Source organism: Pholcus phalangioides, unplaced genomic scaffold, assembly GCF_987345545.1.
Source record: "Pholcus phalangioides strain wild (caught in Gottingen) unplaced genomic scaffold, Ppha-v1.0 ptg000004l_1, whole genome shotgun sequence".
Classification (NCBI taxonomy): Eukaryota; Metazoa; Arthropoda; class Arachnida; order Araneae; family Pholcidae; genus Pholcus; species Pholcus phalangioides.
The window spans coordinates 46,842,129-46,865,596 of NW_028301597.1; the positions used below are offsets into that span (position 1 = coordinate 46,842,129).

General features: G+C 36.2%; 1 protein-coding gene across 2 annotated transcripts in view; it reads left to right on the top strand.

Annotated features, from left to right (window-relative positions):
- The window catches only part of LOC149087721 (uncharacterized), a 468,106-nt gene that overhangs the window by 230,497 nt on the left and 214,141 nt on the right, over nt 1–23,468 (top strand). For both annotated transcript variants that reach the window (XM_089231605.1, XM_089231604.1), the window contains 4 exons: nt 5,963–6,046; nt 7,110–7,311; nt 15,676–16,216; nt 22,144–22,239. In XM_089231605.1, the coding sequence (XP_089087731.1) occupies nt 5,963–6,046; nt 7,110–7,311; nt 15,676–16,216; nt 22,144–22,239 (923 nt within the window). The remainder of the gene's footprint in view (nt 1–5,962; nt 6,047–7,109; nt 7,312–15,675; nt 16,217–22,143; nt 22,240–23,468) is intronic.

A 23,468-nucleotide genomic window follows, 5' to 3' on the forward strand; every position in this document is an offset into this window, starting at 1 on the left:
TTATTGGGTATATATTTATGAACTGATTGAATATTTCCACGGATACATCGAAATTTTCAGAACCAAACCGATGAGAATATTTGAAGGGAAAAAAATCCCTATTATAAATATTCAGGAATTATATACACAGGATGGTAACTATCGACCACCCAATAACTACACACGTGACTCCTTGTATAAAACTAGTATGGAAAAGTGTTTTCCATTTTTTTGATCTGACTTATAATTAACGAATTATAACACGTTAACAATTGATGACGTCACTTTAAAATACTGCCAAATTCACCAAACGCACATAAAAAGTATAAATTGGCACTTTTGAAAATACTTAAAATGTATTAACCTCAAAAGGAATGCTACAAATACATTAACCCCCCCCCCTCCCCAATATTCAGATATGTCAGTCATGTTTCAAAATTAATCCCCGTGTGCCCCAAAACCCAATTAGAAAGTTATTGCCCTGTCTCTCCCCGGTTGCCAACAAAAAAAAATTCAGTGTTTCTAAGTGCACTGAGATATTCGAATTTGAACAACTGAGGGAAGTTGGGGAGAAAACAGTGTAAAATGCGAAAAAAACATTTTACCACATTTAACGTTGTTTCCCCCCCCCCCTAAAATTTCCTCCGTTTTTGAATTTGAATATCTCAGTGAACATTGCACTTTGTTGAAGATTTTTTTTTTTTGTGAAAGGTGTTGCTCCAACTCAGACGTTTCATACGTCGACTAAAATCGAAAAGGACGAAGGTAAGCCTTATATATGGTAAACACTTGGCCCGCGGACCTAATGTGACCATGGGGGTTATCTGATGTGGCCTGCCCCCTCAAACATAATTTTATAAAAATGAACTAAGCGGCACATGTACAGATCGCTAAAGTAACCCGCAACGCAGTTCCAGAACACTTAAGCGATTCGTGGCACATTCAGAGATCCCATGAGGGGCATGTGACGCAGTTTTAGAGCTATTAAGCGGCCCCCATTTTATTTCTACATCACTCAAGTTACATGCGGCACATTCCAAGATTACTTAATTGATTTGCAGCACAGTTAAAGAGCACTCAAGTAGCCCGCGACATATTTCTAGAGTACTTAAGCGGCTCAGACACATTTGCCAGATCAATTGAAGAGTCCGCGAAAAATGTATGAATCACTAAAGTGGTTCTATAGGGGACTTATCAATAGGGCGAGTGTTACTTCAGTTGCCGAAAAACTAGAGAAAGGTTTTCTTGTTTCACGGTTACACCCAGTAAAAGCGCCATTAAAAATATTTCTTATTTTTGTAATAGGTGGTTAATGACGTAAGAGGCCGTTCAAGTATTACGTAAACAAATTTTTGACAATTTTTGACACCCTCCCCCCCCCCCCCCTGTCAGCAAAATTTCGTCATCAGCTCTGCCCCTCTGAATCCTAACTCATATTTCATAAAGGGTGGCTGATGACGTAAGCATTATCCAAACCCCCCTCCCCCCTTGTCATCAAAAGTCAGCAAATCGGAAACCCCCTCTCCCCCCCCCCATCAATGATGACGTAATACTTGAATGGCCCCTAAGCATTATTCAACCCCCCCCCCCCCGTCATCAAAAGTCAGCGAATTGGAACCCCCATCGATGCGAACGTAATACTTGAATAACCCCTAATCATAAAAATAATGCAGAATAGGGAGATTATCGATTGGCTGAAGCGATAATACTGACGTCACACTTCGCCCAAAGATGGCGGATAAGTCAGCTACTACTACTACTACTAAACCACACACATACACCTCGTCCATATTCCTCTGCGGAACCTCTAACGAATTAATACAAGCGGGAATGTGTGCGTACGTGTAGTGAAACCTAACGTGAAGTTTGTTTCTGAGTAATGCTTGTTATGTGTAGTGCCGCCATTTGCCACCAGTTTTTCTAACTACGAGTGAAGTGTAATGCTTGAATAATTTATCGTTGTAGGCCTGTTGCTCTCTGTGGCGAGACTTTTTTAACGAGGAGATCGACTCGCATTTGCGCCTCGAAGTTGGGAACCACAGGAAACTAACTTCAGCCGACCACCACTGCGGTGTTACAGTGGGGTTTGAACCCGGATCCTCGCAATGCGAGTCCGTCATTATGACCATTCGACCACTCCAGCGGCAGATAAGTCAGGCGTTTTCAAGGAACCCTCGGAAACGATGATTTCACTGCCGATCGACGTTGTGCCAAATTGAGACGAAATTTGACGCGTACCAAACGATCTAATTCGCCAAATAACGAAACAATGAGAAAAGTGAAGTGCCAATTCTCCTATGCCACACAAAAGCAACGGGTTAATTTCACTAACGTTTGTCAGATTTGGCTACAAGTTTTTTTCTTTGCTGATTAACTAAATTTCTGTACAAGAAGCCACAGTAAATCATCCCCGTTTGAAATTCGGAAAACAATTTTCACAGCGTCTACAACATTCCATAAATGGAATGAACTTATTTAAGAGCGGTCATAAAGAAAAAATTGATGAAAAATATACATCGCATAGTTTCTGCGCCATTACGGGAGCCTCCTCAAGTTGCGCCTCGGTATTCTGTGTCCTATCACATCTGTCGATAGGATACCCATTAAAACGGATGGAAATTAGAAACCGATAATGCATTTCAAGCCTATAATGTTTGTTTACGTTCATTCCTCTTTTTAAAAAAAACCCCAGCATAGTATTATCTTCAACAAGTAACAAAAAACAGCAAAAAAAAAATAACCACTAACAAAAGATTGAAAACGGCTTTATTGTCTGGAGTGATTCACGACGGAACAACCGACGCCAATCGCTGCGGCTACCCCTGGCTCCCCCTACTTTCCAACAAGCGCAATATCATTCCATTGTGGCCGGCTTTAATCGGGCCGTGTTTTATGGACTCTCGATGCATCTCTTTCTCTTCTAAGTATGTTGTAAAAGATGAGTGGAGATGTGGAAGCCTCTTTGGCGCGGTTTTCTTTTTAGATGGCTGTAATGTTGCGCCATGTATTATGTTTGTTTTTGCGATGACAGTCTCACATGAAAAACTTCGTATGTATCCCATCATCCATCTGAGGTGAAGAGATATTCTAGAATATTATGGAGAGTGGAGTTCGTTATATTTTATGCGTGTTTACAGGAGGAAACCTTTTTTTTTCACCAAAGGGTACTCAACTTGGCTTTTTTTTTGTGTGTGCTTTTTTCTTATTTATTGTACATAATTTCACTCTCTGAGCCCTCTCCTGGTGGCTATTTTTTCCCGCCTCTCCAAGTTTATTAGCTTTGTTGTTGAAAGTATATTGGCTGTGATGTCTCGGGAAAATAAAATGAAAATCCAATATCGGAAAATCTGTATTGGAAGAACAAAAAAGCCTGTGCAATGTCTATAAACTTGTTTTTTATCTTCGAAATTATATTGCTTTAGTATCGGAATAGTATTCGTATGTGTGTATGCGTGTGTTACGGCTAAAGCCCGAAATCGGCCGGTTCCCGAATCGGCCAATTTCGTTGTAAATTGACCCGGCCAATGTCCGAATTTTGGGACTGTGGCTAGTCGGTTAGCGAAGTGGTTAGAGATCCCTGGCCAAGAAGTCCAAAAAAAGCATGATTCGCGTATTTTTTTCGCGACACAATTCCAAATAGCTCAAGTGACTAGCGGCACAGATCACTAAGTGAATCGCAGCACGCCTCCATATCACGTAAATAAACCGCGATACAGTTCCAAATCACTAGATCGTCCCGCGGCACATTTGCAGATTACTTAAGTGGCTGGTGACAGATTCCCAGATCACTCAAGTAGCCCCCGCGGTTGAAACATTATATTTCATACTACAGAAATTAATAATAATTATTACAGAATAGTAGAAGTTTTTCTCACGAAAATATACGTGGAATATAAATTTGAAATACCAGCAATTTCTATATAAACGTGCTCGTACGTGCTATATACGAAATTTTACAGACAACTCAAAAATGAAATTTATGATGTATATATTTTGCTGTTGTGATGAGAGCGAGAAAAGACAATGCGGAAAGGCCATTTGGATGATTACTGGATGATATACTGTTCAATAAAATAAAGTGCCTCGAAACACATCCTCGTGAACAGCACATTAGTCATATAAAAGTTCAATTTTTATAACATTATCATACAGTTTTCTTCTTTTTTTTGAATACGATGTAAATTTATTCTGAACTGCAATAAATCACCGCAAATCCGAAATTATTGGAGGCGTCGAAATTTTCAATGGATCCGATAACACGTGGTGTTTCGCAAACATGCGTCGGTCATTGTTTGCTTCGGAGCAATAAATACATCATGGGGGGGAACCGAACCATCACATTTATGAATAATGTCCTCCTAAAAGCGTTTGCATATTTATCGATTTTTTCGGATCATGATGAATGGTATTTCTGCGAACGCATTTCCAAAACACTATCTATGTTCGATTTTTTTTTTTTTTTCAATTTTCTGTGAATCTTTACAAACAATTTTTTTTTTAAATAATTTTACTCGATTTATCTTTTATATTCTTAGACATATTGAATAAGAAAAATCCTTAATGCCAAATTTGGATGCAATTTATGTATTTTCAGGTTATATTTTTTTTATGGAAAAGGGTAGGTAAACTTTCTCTAATAATTCTCAGAAAAATCACCAACGGAAAAGGCAAATACAAGGAAAATACGAAACTCCTAATGCATTTCGACACGCTATGGATGTCGTCTTCAGTGGATAAAACAAAAATTTCACTGGCCGAGGATCCCACTTGGATTGATTACTAAATCTTCATTCTCGGTTGCTGAGCGGAAAGGAAAAAAAATATATACGTCTGTCCAACTATCAAACGCCGTGACCAGAATGAAGCTGTGCGCATGCGTTTAAACCTTCTATAACGTCGTGATTGGCTGCTTGCGAAATGGAGCTGCCTGATTGATCTGTTCGAAAATGTTCTTTTCTTAGAAGTTCATTACGAGCAGGAATTGTGAGGAAAATAAAGAAGGAAAAGAAATTTTCTAGAATAGACTAGTGTTTCCCAGAGTGGGCAATATCGCACCCTGGTGGGCGTTGGAATGGGCCATAGTCTCAAGATAGATCAAGATAAATAGAATCGGGAATTATTTACGACTTAGATAAAATAAATAGAAAATTAATAACAAAATATATCGAGAAAAATTCAGAATCAATCACAAAACAGATTGAGATAAATAGAATGCAGCGTTAATATAGATTAGATGATGTAGAATAGTCTATGTAGATTTTGAGAAGACACTAACGAATAAGGCAAATACACAAAAAATAATAAAAGTCCTAATGCATTTCAACACCAATGGGTGCCGTCTTCAGAGGAAAAATTTAACCACTAGTCTCGCTGACCGAGTTTCCCACTTGGGTTGAATACCAAATCTTAACGCTCGGTTGCTCAGCGGAAGAAGTACGTCTGTTAACTTCAACGAGACTAGTGGTTAAATTTTTCCTCTGAAGACGGCACCCATTGGTGTTGAAATGCATTAGGACTTTTATTATTTTTCTGTGTATTTGCCTTATTCGTTGGTGTCTTCTCAATGGTCTTGGGCAAAGTTGATCAACTATTCTATATATGTACATTATAAGATAAATATGGAATCGAGAATTATACACAGAATAGTTGGTAGTGATTTTGTAAAATTATCTCTGTTTATCACCAATTTAGAGATTTATCGATTTTTACAACGCGGTATTGCCATTTTAAGAAAACCTATACTTTGTTTCAAAATTTCCTCCCGTCTCGGTGCAGAATTCAATTCATCATCTTTCTATGGAAACGCGATCACAAGCCTCTTATCTTAGTGGACAGTATGCAATTCATCTTCTTGGACACCATATTCTGAAATGTTTATGACATAGTGTAAAATGACAGTAACAAAAAATTTCTAACATTTGAATATTTATACAATTATTTTTTCGAAAAAATCTAAAAATTACTTTTTCCGATTTATTCGCAGGCAAAGCAGGACTCGATTGAAATTTCGCCTCCAAACGACGTTCACAATCACAGCAAATTAAGAAAGCAATCTAGCTCCAAATCCGTAAGTGGCCATTAATACACATCTGCCGTTCAAAACTAGTCTAACTCGGTTATAATGACCTCAGTTGTAACGACACCTGGGCTATAAAATTAATAATTGGTGTTCCTGGTTCATTTACATAAAGAATAATGCTAATGAACCTTGCTTATATAAAGTCAATGCAAACGCAATGACCTCGGATACAACGACAACGCATTTTTTTTTTTTTGTCGCTTTCCGTCCATTTTTATGGCGTTTACTACAGAAATTCCCAGTATTTGGACTGGTCGTATTCAGGGAACCTTCGTCTGATATTGTATTGATGGTTGGCGATACGAAAGAGATTTATTGTGAGTTTGACACCCTAACTTGTTTATTCCCCTAACTTTCTGTAATTTTGCCATTTCCGGATGTTTTTCTTATAAAAATGTCCCGTTTTTCTGTGGTTTTATTTCAGTGAAACTTATTTTAATTTATAATCTTTACTAAAATCAAGACGAAGATAATTTAAATAATAATTTAGAAATTATATTATTATGCACATATGGCTATGCAAAAGTATGAATATCCATTACCAACACATGTGTCGTAAATAAACTTTACTTTCGTAAATGCATTTTAATTCAGTGCACACTTACAACACTTTATTTCCTGGCAAGGTCTGTTTATATAAGGAATAATTGGCGTTTTCGCTGACAATTGGCACATTTTTTGGCGATTGTCCGTGCTTATTTTATTCCAATTTCCCGGATTCTTCTCAAAATATGGTCATCCTGATTATTAGGGAAATTCAGCTATCCGTATAGTACTTTGTTGCACCTGATTCCATTTCTCACACTTAGAAAGTTGATGAAAAAGTCTAACTTGGTTGTAACGATAACTCGGCCGTAATGACGAATTTCACGGAATTTTCCATGTCGTTATAACCGAGTTATATGTTGACTACATTAGTGCTGTGAAAATCATTGCTATTGTGGCGATCGCAATTCGGAATCACTCGTCGTCTCATGATATCCTACAACAAATGTTAATAAATTTTCTGATTATCGATTGTTTGATCATAATGTCAAATTATTATTTCCAGAAAAATTCGGACGGTAACGATGGCCAGACAATGAGCATCAACTTGAAAGAGAGAAAATCCAAGATCATACGGACGCATTCACTTCGTCTTCATGGAGAGGTCAAGAGAGAATCCGCTGAGGACAACTCGAACCACAGACCGATCGCATCTGCCCGCAGTATGTGGACAGGAATACTGCCGGAAAACGCATTCTCTCAAAATGGTAAATCAATAATTGCCGAATATTTAATAATTGCCAATTATTGTATTTTGTAATTGTCTATTGTCTTATCTGGATTCCCCGTATAACCGACTAATAACCGTCAAGAGCCCCACCAGAGCATTCACGTGAGAAACCTCTCGCCTAGACAACGGCCCTTCCTCCTTAGTGATAATTTTCCCTATTGTTGGAGGAATGACATCACAAGTCTGAGATCTCTCCAGAATTCTGAATCAAAATACGTCAAGTGTCATTGTCTTTGAGCTAAATCTAGACTCGTCACTGAAGAAAAATTGATCCCACTTAACTCAGGTCCGGGGCTGCTGTTATCTGCCCCACACCAAGCCTTCTTACATGGGAGATGAATATCTTGACCATCTATCTTTCAATTTTGGTTTGGTATTTTTTGAGAGACTCAAAAAAAGTGTTTATTCTATTAATTTTGAACATCAATATCAATTTTAAACTGCAAAGAAAGAATATGTGCCTTATGCTAACGGTTTTTAATAATTTTTTTCCAAGTTAACACTTGAGGTGAGGGTACCTATCTCAAATGATCCTAGAAAAGATATCGACAAAAATTAATTAATTAATTATTCTTTTTTTCTTTGTTTTTAAAGAACACAGTAGGATATTTTTTTTCAATGGTCAGTTTTGGATCAAGTTTGAAAAGGTTATAGATATAATTCCATAATAATATCTCAGTATTTGAACAATCGAAAACATTTTTAAAGATGTAAAAATATTGTATTTGTGCCTCCAGTGTTATTTAAAAGTTTTACGCATGAGAAATGTTTTTTTATGAAAACTTTATACATTTTCTTGAAAAAAATATGTAATGTCACGCTTTGGTGAAGGAAAAATGAAAAGATAAACCACTCCTTGTGACAGCCGGAGTGTGTCTGTGTCATGAGTGGAAGTTTGAATGGCGAAATTGCTGCTGCAGTGTCATAGAAACACCACGTACCAACCTGGTAGCAGCACAAAATGCCCGAATAACACTAAAATCACAATGTCAGGAAATGGCTACTACTACTACTACTATTTTTACTTTTTTCCCGCATTTTTATGGCCGATTCCGTTCTAGGCATTTTCAAATCAAATTCAACCTTCAAAGAAAGAGACACTTATATTTAATGGACATCAAAGAAGTCATGTTGTTTCAATTTATTCATTTGAGGTACAATTCTTGTTCGAAGAATTCCACAGTTGCTAAGTCCCATGCTCTTAAAATTAAATCAAATATTGAAAATGTGAAGAAAATGAAGGAAACGCGCGATTTACGCAAATTCCAGGCAAAGAAAACCATTTTTAATTTACCTCAATTTTAGAAATATGTTATCTGGATTTTCAGAAACCACAGTCATATGAAATTTAAAATTCTAATAGTTTGATTCTTATCCCGTATTTAGAATGTAATTCTTAAATTTTGTGTGAGGCCGGGATTACACTATAGATGTTTTGTAAAAATTATTTTACAAAACTCAATAAATGCAACTAATAAGCTAATTGCATTTGCTTGAATGTAACCGATGAGCTTTTAATTGATAAAACAAAACGAAAAATACAAAGAGCATTTAAAAAAATTTTATAACGTGATAAAAGTTTTAGAAAAGTTCTTTTTCAAAACTTCAAAAATGCAACCAATAAGCGTACCGGTTATATTTGCGTTGAAAGTAACCAATAGGCTTATTGTTTGTTTTTTCTTGAGTTTTGTAAAAGATCTTTTATCACATTTTCATTGCGTAATCCCGGCCTAAAACAACTTTCTTTCAAAAATAGAATTTAATAGCTACACAATTTTATCAAACTAAATTTTCTATGAATTCAACACTTATTTTTCTTAAAACTGAATCATGATTGAAAAAGAAAATTTTTGTAATTGATTCTAATTTATTTGCAATTTTTTTTTATAAACTAAAGGACAAAAATAATAATTTGTGTGTTAGTTCAATTGATCATAGTATTTCATTTATAATTAATCTATAAACTAATTTCATTTATCTGAATTTAAAATTTAATTTTTAATTGAGCGAAATTTCTGATGTAATTTGTCGTTTATTGTTTTTTAACGCATTTAATTTATCATTTGAATCCGTATGGGTATTACAAAAAAATATTAAATAAAATTGTATGCATGTAAGCAACTTAATTGTTAACAAAAATTGTTAAACATTCTTGAGAAAAACTCATTTCTAAACATAGTTCTGAGCAATCAAATGAATGCATTTATGTACAGAAAAAATTCAGATTTAAAAAAATTAGTTTTTAATCCTCTAATTGTTTAGAAATTTAAATTTCTCAAAATTTATTTACCATTTTTATTTTCCTCACATTTCAGATTTTCTTTTTTATTCCCCAAAAGAACTTCCACAAAAAAGTTGTAGAATTTGTGCAAAAAAAAATTAAATTCCTAAAAAAAATTTATAAATTCTAAGACAAAATTATCTGAATTGTTTTAATTCTAAAAAACAATTTAGCTGTAACTACTTACATTCAACGTCATTATTTTCAAATTTAATCTATATATAATTGGTTTTTTTTATCATACACGTTATATTTTCCGGATGTACAATTTGCTATTTTTAGTAAGTCATTTGTTTTGGCGTAGCTTGACCAAAAAAATTGGTCCTTGCCGTAATCCATAAATCAAATTAAGTCTGTAAATCTTATAATTTCTTATAAAAAACACTAAGTAAAAAAATTTATAATTTTTAAATAGATACTAATCTAAAAAATACATGATTTCTAAACATATATTAATCCAAGAAATTCGCGTAATTTCTAAAAATATATCAATCAAAAAATATGTAATTTATAAAAAGGTATTAACTTGAAAAATTTGTAATTTCTAAATAGATATATGATATAACATATTATTCTAAGAAAAATTTTTGATTTCTAAAAATATAATAATATTAAAAATTCGCAGTTATGAAAAACATATTACTAAAAAAAATTATAATTTCTAAAAAGATATTTTAAAAAATTCGTAATTTTTACAATATATTAATCAAAAAATTTTAATTTATAAAAATATATTAATCTAAAAAAATTGTTATTTTTTCAAAAAGATATTAAAATTTTTAATTTAAAAAATTGTAATTTCTGAATGAAAAAATGTATCCACAAATTTCGAAATTTCTGTAAAAAAACTCATCAAGTTAAAATTACACGCAAAACGTTTCTCATTTTGAAATTTAAAAAATTAATTTTTTTATTAAAAAAATATTAAAGGCAACATTTAGGCAGAGTTCTTTAACGCAATTTCAATATGAGTTGGTTGCCCGCGAGTTTCGTGAGCAATTTCAATTTTCCCCTTGGTGTCTCAAAGGTTGAAGACCTTTGATTTAGGGGGATAAAAATGCATGATTTCATCGATATCGAATTTCACACACAAAAAGAAAAATGGAATAATTCACGTATTTTCACGCGGTAGCTGTAACAATTGGAAAAGAGAAAAAGACAACTTTCTTGGAAATATTTACAATTCAAGCACCTGTTTTTCCAGCGTGGGAAAAACAACAAGAACGTCCATATATTGCGACATTCACACATGATGAACACTCGGGCGATTTATGCGCTTTACGCACAATATTCGTGCTTCTCTTACACCAGGCAGACATCGTTCGCCTCATGATGTGAATCGCAACTTGTATGTTCAAACATCCTCAAATCACGACCAGACACATGGGTGCCGACACATTCCACCATCATCACCAGTGTTGTTATTGCCATTATTATTGTCATTCCTCACGCTATGTTGTTAAAAGCTCGTGTCTGGCATGGTGATTTTGAACAACTGCGGAGACATTTAAATGGTCTTTATAATAGCCAGCTTCCATTCACAAGACGATTTCAGGCTCTGGCCATTTATCTCTTGAAATTATACTCCGATTAAATAAGTGCTGTTATAATGGTTGAAGCTTTTATGTTCTTTGTGGTTTTTGTATAGAAATAATATTTCTGCTGATGATGATTTTTTCTGCTGTGGCAGTGGTTTTTCAATTGGTATGCCAACAACAAAAATGACCATTGTCCGCGAGATTAAAAAATATTGAAAACCTTTGATCTAACATTTAGCTCAATGAATGTACTTAGAATATATACAAGAGATAAATCACATCAAGGATTCTTTGGAAAAAAAAAATTATATTGCTTCAAGGGTTCCCCTAAAACCGTGTCAATTATTTCTAAATCATGTAAAGAAACATGTAAATTACTTCAAAGGTTCTTTAAAACATGCAAATTACTTCAAGACTTCCTTAAAACATGTGTTACTCCAAGGGTTTCATAGAACATGTAATTATTTAAAGACTTGCCTAAAAGCATGTAAATTACTTCAAAAGTTATATTAATCATTTCAAAACTTATATTAATCACTTTAAAACTTATATTAATCACTTTAAAACTTATATTAATCACTTTAAAACTTATATTAATGACTTTAAAACTTATATTAATCACTTTAAAACTTATATTAATCACTTCAAAAGTTTCCTAAAAACACGTACTTTGTTTCAAGAGTTCTCTAAAAGTATGTAAATCATTTCCCTATAAGCATTGAAATTACGTAAAGACTTCCCATAAAACGTAAATTATTTTAAGAGTTCCGCAAGTGCCAAAACATTAAGCGGGTTGGTGTGCACGCAAATTTTCCAAAAAAAAAAAAAATTCCAATTTTCAAATGCTACGAAATTTCTAAATCTGTTCAAGTTTTTGTTCTACCTGTAATAGAAATATTTTTAAAATATTTTAATGTAAACATTGCACATGCTAATGTTTTTCACTGAAATGCTTTTTTCTCCAAACTAAGTTTTTTGTAGAAAAGGAACATTTTTTCAAACACCACTCACTGAAATGTCTCGAAACTTTGTGTGTCTCTTAACACTATGGTGTTACATACTTTTACATGAGCATTTAGGATTTTATTGTTGATTTTTTTTTTTCCTTGACTTTTAACTTTAACAAAATGTAAATTTTTCAAAAATCAAAATTTACCCGTATTTTTTACATAATTTTTTTTAGTAATTTAAATAAAAATCCACGTGTTAAAGTATGTAACGCCATAGTGTTGAGACACATGCAAATTTCGAGACGTTTGAATGAGTGGTGTCCGAAAAAATGTTCCTTATCTAAGATAAAACTTAGTTTTGAGAAAAAAACATTTTAGTGAAAAACATTAGCATGTGTAATGCCAGCCAGCAATTAATGTCAAAATATTTTAAGATTATTTCTAGTACAGGTAAAACAAAAACTTGAACACAGTTAAACGCAAAAGATTTCATAGTATTTAATAATTGGAAAATGCGTTTTTTTGAAAAATTTGCTTGCACCAACTCCCTTTAGAATATTTTATTAAATATAATTATTAATTATAAGAAGCATGGAATTACTTATATTTTTAGCAGGAAAATGTGCAGATTAGCTTGTCTTAAAGCTCTTATCAAACTTCACCTGGATCAGCTTTAAATCGCTACTTGGCGCTAAATAACTATTTTCCTCAAAATGTCTCTGTGGATACGACTTCGAGTGTAGAAATAGTCATTTCTGTTTTGATGATCATGTTTAACTATCCACAGATTTCATTGTCTTTCGGGTGCATATCATCAAAATGGAATGTCTCTGATATAAAGACAAAGGTATGGTGAATACAGCGTTGGTTGCTTCTTACTTTTCAATGTACCCTTGTGTTTTTTTACTTTTACTAGTTAACGAATCGGTACATGCAGGAACGTGATGTGTGAGTTTATGTGCGTAACTGTAATGAATTTATGTTGTCAGAGTTATGCTTGTTTCGTGTCATACTGGTGCTGCCATCTGCCTTCTATATTTTGATTTAAAATAGCATGTGCTTGTATAACATATGACCTAAATTTTCATATTATATGTGTATTGTGTTGGCACCAGCACTTCCGTAAAATAATTGTTCTCAAACTTGCTGCTCCTTTGCCCGAATCAACGTTAATCCATTACTCCTCAGAGTAGACTAACCAAGAATTGCTTCAAAGCACCGAACAGGCGTGTTGAGGGTTCCCTAAAAACATTAAAAACATGTCAAGTGTTCCGTAAAAGCATGTTAATTATTTCAAGAGTTCCCTAAAAGCATGTAAATTATTTCAAGAGTCCCGGAAGTGCGAAAATACTGAGAACCATTATACATGCTGCAATTAGCCAGTCCTGAAACTCTTTTAAAACATTCATCTAATTCAGTTGTGAATCAAAAAACTGGCAGTTATATAATAATCATTTCTCTCTCAAAATATATCATTAGATACGATGTTGAATGCAAAAATAGTCATTTGCTTTGACGTTTTCTAAAAGCTTTGACGGTTTCTTTGTGGATAGGTTAAACCGTCGTGCTTAACTATCCACGGATTTCGTCGTCTTTCGGGCTCGTATCATCAAGATTGAATGTCTTTGATGCACATAAAGACAAAGGTATGGTGAACACAGCGTTGGTTGCTTCTTACTTTTCAAGGTACCCTTGGGCATTTTACTCTCGTCGGCAAACAACAAACACATCAGCCTCGTGTTGTGTGTGCGCGCTGTGATGTATAACTTTCCATTTACTCCAAACCAAAACAAACATCAACATCTTTCACCGAGAAAATTCCTCTCTTGTGGTATTTTCCATCTCCCATTTGAATTCGTTTTATCTTTTACGCGAGAGAGCTCTTTGCATATCAAGCCTGTAATAGTTGCCGTATCTCTTACGGTAGTACTGTATTGACTTCGCCATTTTGAGGCTTTCGTACAATAAATATCAATTCTTTGTTTCTTGAAGTATCGTTTTGTCAGCCTTACAGTTATTATTATTAACATGAATGGTAGAGAGTATTATACAAAATATATATAAACAGCAATATGTAGGAAATGTTTCTCGTTGAGGGGAAACCATGTACAAATATCGATTCTTTTACCCTGGGAAAATCAATGCATTTAATGTGTTGTCATGGGAAATATAGAAACCATAAAACATGAACTCAGTTCAAAACTTACGTTATTAATCTTTCTTAGTGCATTTGGATTGTTTTCAACGCTAAGGAAACTCCTTCGTATGATTTCAGCTGCACTGTTCAAAACCATTACTTACACTATCTGCATAGAAGTTAGTGATAACGTGTTTTTAGTTCCATAACGTTTAATGGCACCACATGTAGTAAAGTAGTGTTTTCCAACCTTTTTGATGTTGTGGACCCCCCTCTGTAGTAAATTTCAACGCTCTGCGGAACCCCCCCCCCCGTAATATCAGAAGGTTCATTCGGAAGCTGCCCCCCCCCCCTCCTCGTAAAATCCAAAATTTACTGTTTCTCATAATTTGCATATCATAAAAAAGTTGGAATAAATTACAATTTCTCACAGCAGAAAATGTGTAATTAATGGCGTGATTAGTAAATATTATGAAAAGGAATAAGAGAACCACTGCTCTAGGGAGATATCTAACAAACATACTTGTAATAGGCGTATGCATTCTTCTCACTAAAACTTTGACCACCAGTTCGATCGTTGAGAAGCTTAATTTTAGTATTTGGCATACTTTGCTCATGATATTTATTTGGCAGGATAAAATTTGGTGTCAAATTTCTGTTCTGAAATAGGACTGGCTCGAGTGAACTTATCGATCTTTGTAATACAGTTTCACTCTCGTCAAAAATCACATGACAGTGATAACAATACCTTTCATCAGAATTGTCACATGCAAGCTTTTATTTTTGTTTCCAAAAGTGAAACAGAAATCGGGTATTTAGCTCTGTTCCGCTTCCTTGGAATATGGAGTGGGACGTCGTTCGGTTGGCCAATTCTATTTTGCACATACAGATCATTATAACCAGTCATCTGGATACTGTTCCAGCCTTCTACAACTCCATCGGATGTATTCATCGAATAATATGTCAAAATAGTATTCATAATACGCCAAAATGTAAGCGAACTGATAAGGGTTCTGTGCAAAAGTCTAAAAGTGACAAGTTGGTATTTTTTGCATAGTTTTGACCCAGAAACTTTTTGTATACACAGTGAAAGGGAGAAAACTATGGCTGTGTTCTGAAGTTTTTGTCAAAATATATTATTTTGAGCGTTATCAAACTTGCATACAAGTTTTTTATACCATAGCATATCAACAAATCCTGCGGACGGTCACATTCTTTGAGCTAAATGATTTGGGTTGGGTGAAAAGGTTTTTGAACATACACACTTCCCTCTTACTCATGATGAATCAATGTCGCAACTTCGACCTTTAGTTTTTTCTGTATGCCCCCCCCCTCCCCCCGAGGGGTAGGTCAGGTAATTCATGCATACCATAGAAATTAACGTGCACATTTTTTCTTTGGTTAATAAATCTATCGCTTTTTTCCTCTTTTTCAGAGAGACCGCCATTCAAGACCCAACAATCTTCTATCAGCAAGAGCTCCGACAATTCCGACGAAGATACCACCGTCTCATTGGCGGCCTCCGGTACCAACGGCATCGAGCCAAAGAACAATAACTCCAGCAACAACAGCAGCAACACCAGCAATGGTGGCGGTAGCAGCAGCAGCAGCGGTGGTAGCACGACGGATTCGTCGACTCCATCGCCGACGAATAGGTGCGTCGGCCCGTCACCGACGAGCAGCAACGGTACGGAAGTCGCCACGAGTGATAAAACGGAAAATTCCGACACCGCCACCAGAACGAACAACAGGAGGCAGTTCCCGAACGCGAGTTGCATGATGGAGAGGAACTCTAGCCGCGATTCCGAAAACGAAGGCCCATCGGACAACTCTGATAGGAACGAGCCCAGGCGGAAACTGCCTCTGACAAGGACTTCGTCACTTGCTACGAGGACCGATAAACTCCGACTTTTACGTAAAATGAACTCAGAGGATGCCAAGATGGATGACGGCAATTCTCTCAAGTACCAGATAAGGTGAAAATCTTCCCTCTATTTTGTATGTTTCCCATACGTGTTGTGGAAAAAGCTCTATAGAAGTTCCAAGAACACCAAAATAAATTATTTTTCAATATTTCAGCATTCCACCTTGAAAATTTCTCTCGTTGCTAATGTATTATCCGGAACACTTTTGGCGACCACCACCAGACCAACTGTGACCCCCGCTCTGTCCCCCTAGGAGATATAAGCTGGTCCGTCTAAGGAGACATGGACCACGGTGGAAAAATCCAACGACATCCAAGACCAGCAAATCACCCACACCAAGCCACAAGCCAACCAACAGCAGGACCCCTCATACAACTTCAACGCCCCCCCCCCTCCACACACTTCCTCACTTGTACATTGTGCATGAGATATCAATAGAAAGATATGCGGGAACATGGGCAGGTGCAGAGACGCACATCGCCTGCAGGCCACGAGTGGGGCCCACGAAAACTAGTTATTACAAGTTATATATGTATTTATACACATATGAGCATATAGACAGCAATGCAATTATGAACAGATACAAAGAATTGCGAATGATACATGGTGATCATAGATGCAACAAATACGACTCACTTTTGGCGACCGAGAAGAAACCGATACCTTCTTAGCAATCGCGTGACAACTTAAGCCCTGTTCACATGGGAAATAGAAAAAGCGGGTTTTAAACCCGCTTTCAAGAATTTTCACCAATGACTGCTCTCCATTTCTTTCCTTACGAAGGAAAAAAAGGTCATCAAGCGGGTGCTAGAAATCTCAATGTTACCGCAATATTGCACATGTAAACGGGGCTTTAGTGAAAATCATAGCGGAAATTACATACAGTCGAATCGTGTTATAATGAACTCCAAGAGACCGGAGAAATCACTTCGTTATAAAGGAATTCCCGGTTTCTCCATAGTTCCTATGTGAACTTATCTTAGGGGATTAGAAAAGTGTTCGTTAAAACGAGATTTTCGCTATAACGGTATTCGTTAAAACGGGATTTGACTGTATATGGTATCTTTTGGCGAGAAATTTCTCTACGTGGCTCAATTTAAAAATGTTTAGTACAATATGTGTGAAGACACCTAACGACAGCTATTTACCTTAACATTAGAATTGGCCGCACGTTTGGCGACAGAGCATTAACCGATATCTGTTTGGCATGGCTTGGCACCTTAAAGAAAATCATGGAACAAATGTCAAATACTTTTTTGAGGGAAATCTCTCTATTTGGTGGAATTTGGAAATGTTTTTTACATCTAAATAAGTATCAGAGCATCCTTTCACTTTAAAAACATTAACAGAGTACTAACGGTATATACAGGGTGTTCTGTTAATAGACCGACAAACTCAGAGGGTTGTTAGTAGGCATCAAGAGGAACAAAAATTGCTATGAAACATGATATTGCAAACCACGTTGAGAGGGTGAAAATCGCGAAAATCGCATGCAGGTTTCGACATCACACTGCAAAAAGTGCTATAATAACTACAAAACGATTTTTTTGATTTATTGTTACAAGAGTTGTTGGAAGTGGCGGCAAAATTAAGTCATTGCACCGTCTACAACGACGTAAAAACGTTTCTCGGACGCGCTTGAAGATGCCAGGTATGCTTTTGATGTCTGTCGCAGCAACGATAACCCGCACTGTGAGATCCTCCGGTGTGTCCACAGGTGCTGCTTACGTCATATATGGTGAGCGAACCCACGAACGCACTCATCAACTGACATCCACCTTTGGTCTCCTCTGGACTCAGAGCCTGCATGCGTTTTTCGCGATTTTCAGCCTCTCAACGTGGTTTGCGACACCATGTTCCATTGTAATTTTTTTTTCTCTTGATGCCTACTAACAACCCTCTGAGTTTATCGGTCCATTAACAGAACACCTTGTACATTTGGTTCCATTTTAAAATATAGGCAACATCTAAATGCAACTCACGGCATCCATTTATCTAAACAACATTAGATTTTACCCCATAATTGGCGCCATTGTAGTAGCCATTACCTGTTGGCGGATATTGGCACCTTATTTAAAATCACATCAGAAATTTCAAAAATATGGTATATTTTAGAGAAAAATCTCTCTAATTCTGACTCTATTTTAAAAAGTGTACGGTGCAACTAAATACAGTTCCTGGCATCCATTTATTAATTTTTTAATGTACATCGACACATTTGTCTTTTGACAACCAATGACCGCTGGTGAAAAACCAAAACACCAAACTCAATCCCAGCCTCCCTCTGGAGTAGCAGCACGAGTGGCCTGGTGGTAAGATGCTCGTCTACCATCGTGAATGTTGTTGTCAGGGTCCCGGGTTCGAACCCAAGGGAGGATATTGATAAGATATTTTCCCTAACGAACTCGAGGCGACCACCGATAGACAGCGCCTTCACTTCCAACCCATCTCACTAATGGCAGTAAATTGCACTATAGCGATGTGGCCAGAGTTGGTGTTTGGTGAAGTAGCCTCCCTCTGGATAGCAGGTTACTGTACAGATTCATTAACATTCCTCTGTTTGACAATGATTTGCACCTTGGTGAAAACGACAGCAGAAATATTCAACGCGGTATCTTCTAGAGAGGAAACTTTCTACATAAAAAAAAATACACGGTACATCAAAATACAGTTCACGGCATCTCCATCTACTTTTAACAACATTAGAGTTCCAATGTACATACATTTCACGCATTAACGTTATATTTCCATAAAATGAAACATTTGTTGAAAGACTATTTCTCCTCGCAGGAAAAAAAAAACACACACACACAAAAAGGTAAAAAAAAATTCTTTCCTAATTCCAAAAAGAAAAACCCGTAAAAAATTTGAGCGGAAAAATTTTCACTTCTTTTTTCCTGGAAAAAAAAATTCCTAGAGAAATAGTTTCTGGAAAAATCACCAAAAAAAAAAAGGATAGCAGTGATGAAATTTCTTTTTTTCCCCGAAAAGTGAGATAAAAGAAGAAAGTTGCGAAAATGGACAAGGATAAAAAAAAAAGCACAGACTCTTAAATCTGATTATGCCTGTTCTTTTTATCCTCCACCCACCTTTACTTTCACGGAGACAATGAAATTAAGGCAAAGGGGCTTTTCACCCTCGTGTTACAAAAATGTGCTGCACTTTCTTTCAGTCGTGACACACGTAATAGAGAAAATTGCTTACAACACACACACATACACATGTAGGTACTCAGATAATAAAGTTTTTTTTTTTAAAAAATAGAAAATCCACTCTAAAATTCTCAAGAGCGAATAGAGCCCTTTGTTGGATGCTAGATGTTGATTATGTCCATTATGGGGTCTTAATTCCCCCTTTCGTGCTTAGTTAGCATTAAGAATCTCAACAGATTCTTCTTCCTCGTAGTTCCTGCGGATTCCACATTTATTTCTTCTAATGTGAGTTGTATATCGAGAGTGTACATATTCGTTTCATAGTCATTGTTTGCTATTCAATTAAGCCTAGTCTAACTTAACGGATCGCTATAAAAGAGTAATTTGCTAAATCTCCGGTGGATTGGGATTTTTATGTTATTTCTTAGGATGTTATTGAAACTGAGATAGAATGTGCCCAATCGATTTTTTTAAGCGTATTTCTTGTTTTTCAATTGTAGACCTAGCGGTGTGTATTTGGCAAACCAGGGATGGTAATGTTTGGAAGTAGTACCTCCCACAAGTAGAACCGCGTTATCATTCATGTACGACGTAAAGTTTCGGGTACTTTTTTGTTTTTCGAATGAAGTGAGGCAGAGAAAACTTACATCGTAATAACTTAAGTCGTAAATATGAACTCGTAAATTCGAAACTTACGTGATTCTCCAGACCTAAAAACTTAATTCTTCAGTCGCAAACTCACGTGATTTTTCAGACATTAAGTCATATTCTTTAGTCATAAACTCACGTGATTCTTCGGTCGTAAACACATGTGATGATTAAAATGATTGATATAGTACTTTTTCAATTACTTATTTCATTTATGGGCCTCATGAAAATAATGTTGCTGATTTCACCTATAAAAATCGTGTTAATTGAAGTCCGGAAGGCATGTTTCGGTTTATGTTATAAATGTTCGTAAGCATAATAAAAATTTTTATTATCTCAGTTTCCTGAAACATTAAGAGTTGCAAAAAACATCATTCGTGATATAACCGCTATTACAGTCGCATCTGAGCCGTTATAACCTTCATGGAGATATATATAAACAGACTGCGTACCTAAGAATCTAAATGTAACCCCCCTTTAACGTTCAGGGACGAGATATCTCGGCCCAACGCAAAAATTATTATATCCCGCAAGGGACAGAGCGGGGGCCCTGTTTGGTGTTATGGCCGAACGCAAAACTAAGAAATTCAATCCCACCGTCTTTTTTCTTCTTTAACTCTTAACAGTTTTCAGAATAAGAGTTTTTAGAGTTTTCTTTAACATTTCTCATCAACGTGACTTTATGAACAGAAGTTGTTTCTGTACCCCTCCCCGTTCACTTTAGCATCCCCCCCCCCTCCTTTATCGTGATAGTATTTATTCTCTCCGTGTGACGAATTTTTTTTTTTCACAGAATCAACGAAGGAGAACTCTGCTGCATTCATATGCTCCCCCCTTTATTCCTAACATGCAAACAAAAAACGCCAGTTTTTGAGATTTATCGCCGATACTTCAAATGCAGATCATCAATTGAGCATATTATACATATAAACTAATTGTATCAAAAAAAAATTGGACCCGAGTCATGAGAGCAGCGTATTCTTGCATTGCAAAGGCCTCACCCCGCAAACCATTACAATCATTCTCTTCGCCCCATTGTAACGGTTGTTATTCACCTTTTTTGTTCCCCCATCTCCAGTCGAGCATATCCAAGTGTTTCAAAGGGTGTTTCTTAAGAGTATTTTCAACCAACTCTTTGGAAAGAAAGAGAGTGTTTACGTTTCATTGACAACAGAAGACATATAGTCAAATTAGTACAATAGATGTTGATGATTATAATCACGGATAATGTTATCATTCTGGTATTGTTATCACTTAACAAATCAAGCTCGTAACGGACCAAAATCATTCTATTTCTACATGGGAAAAGATTCATTCATAATTATCGAGACTTCGGTTTATCTGATCAATGTTTTTTCGTTGAAAGTTCTTTTGTTTTTTGCATATTTTGAAGCTGGAGGTTGAACCAGACTCATTTGCACTCTATGAGTTGTCGTTATCAATCTGCAAGGCTATGTAGAAACTGAAGTGGCTGGCATATCAATCTGCAAGGTCAGAACACCGTACAATGTCCTAATCTGGATGTAATAGCTGCCATGATTCCATGTATGTGTAGCGCTGCTATTTTAATGCCTTTTCCACAGTGAAGACATGCTTTAGGTTCTAAAAACTCCCTTTTTTTCAGTTCATGGTCAATTTCTTCCAACTAAACACATTCACAGTTCCTCGGAAGACTTTGGGGAGGAATACCAAGGATATCTATAGAACACCATACATTTAAAGAAGTTGTTGTAATTCGTAATACGCACATAAGACAGCTCCATTTCGACTCCTCACAATTTCTGATTAGAAAAAAAGATTTTAACTTGAAGGGGAGCATTTTTCCTGTTTTAGAACAATTGAAAAAAAAATACACGATTTAGTGCTATATTATGACACTATTATGTGGGAAATGAATATGAAAACATTCTCTTGTCATACGTCCCGTTCAATCAAACGGGACATATTAGCATGGTGCTTGCAACCGGAATTTTTTCGGATATAGTTATCAATCGACTATCAGATATCCAAAGTCCCGATGTGATCACATTAAACGGCGTGCACTGTAATACATACGTCCCTATGAACCCGTATGTTGAATATTTTATTTCATATTTTTGAGGGGATACTAATGTTTGAATTAATGCATCAGGCATTTGATAGAGTGCTGTTACATATTCATCTGTTTTTATTTTCTAGCTCCGTGAGTGCCACTTCAGTGTCCAGTGATTCGGCCGTTGGCGCAAGTGATTGTGCTCATTCACTACGCATCCAAGAGCTTGAATCGGAGCTCACGTAAGTAACTGTTATAAAAACACCTGTTATAATCAGTGTGACTTCACGTGATCGGTGACTTCTCGAAGCACGAGTTCACTGGACTTCGATTAAGGCACCCTCAGGGACGCGATATCAGCAAAAAATGCTAATTGTTCTCTTTACATTTAGTAGACCCTCTATACAGGATTAATTAAGATGTAATCCAGAAGAAAGTGTACAACGGCTCTTGAAAGTGCTTAAAACCTTACACAGCATTGTTTTTCCGAATTTATCGTAGGCGATACGCCAGAAAGATCGCCTAGGGGGTAAAACCATAGTGCACGCTGGTTTCCGATTCTGCAAGTCACCACCGTTGCTGATTGGTTAAAAACCTGAAATTCAGGGTTTTTTTAAAACCAATCCGTAAAGTCACTGACTCACAGAATCGGCTACCGGCGTGCGCTATGTTCGCACCCTAGAAGAAACGTGTCTTCCGGGGAAGGAGGAGGGGAAGAGCAAAGACAAGACAGAACCGAAGTCGATTGGTTAAAAAGAGCGTATAGAACCTCGAAAGCAAGGACGTGTCACGTCAGCTAAGAGAGAAATTCAAGGTGTGTGATGAAAGGGCATGCAAAGGGGAATGTTGACGAAGGGGAAAGGACATGCAGAGGATATAGCATTTGTGTAGAAGATAATAAAGGACAACAGCGTACATCTCTGTCTTGTCAACACCACCTGTAGGAAAAGGCCTCCGCGCGAAGCTCGTGACGTAACTGAAGTAGGCCAATTCACCTATAGTTATTGAATATACTGCAACAAAAAGATAAAGACATCGGCCTGCTGTATCCAAGGGCTACAGGTGAAATGGCCTACTTCAGTGGCGTCACGAGCTTTGCGTAGAGGCCTTCTGTTATAGATGGTGTCGGTCTGGTTGCCTGGCTCGAATATCTCCAAACTGAAGGCGTACAAAAATGGCAGAAAGTCAAATAAGTATACGTGTAGAGAGAAATGCAAAAATTTACCTGTCTAATTTCAACACAACAAACATTCGACTATAAGCGGCCAGTATTTAGTGACACCTAAATGTGGACCCACATAAGAGAAAAGTAGCTGAACAAAGCTTCTAAGAGTAATTGACACAAATGTCCAAATTAGAATCCACAAAACTTTAAATCTCGGAAAATAGACACACCAAGAACTCTCGATCGAATCCGTGACGTGAATTAGTAATTCTGTGTATGAGATGAATTAATTCTCGAGAATCCAGA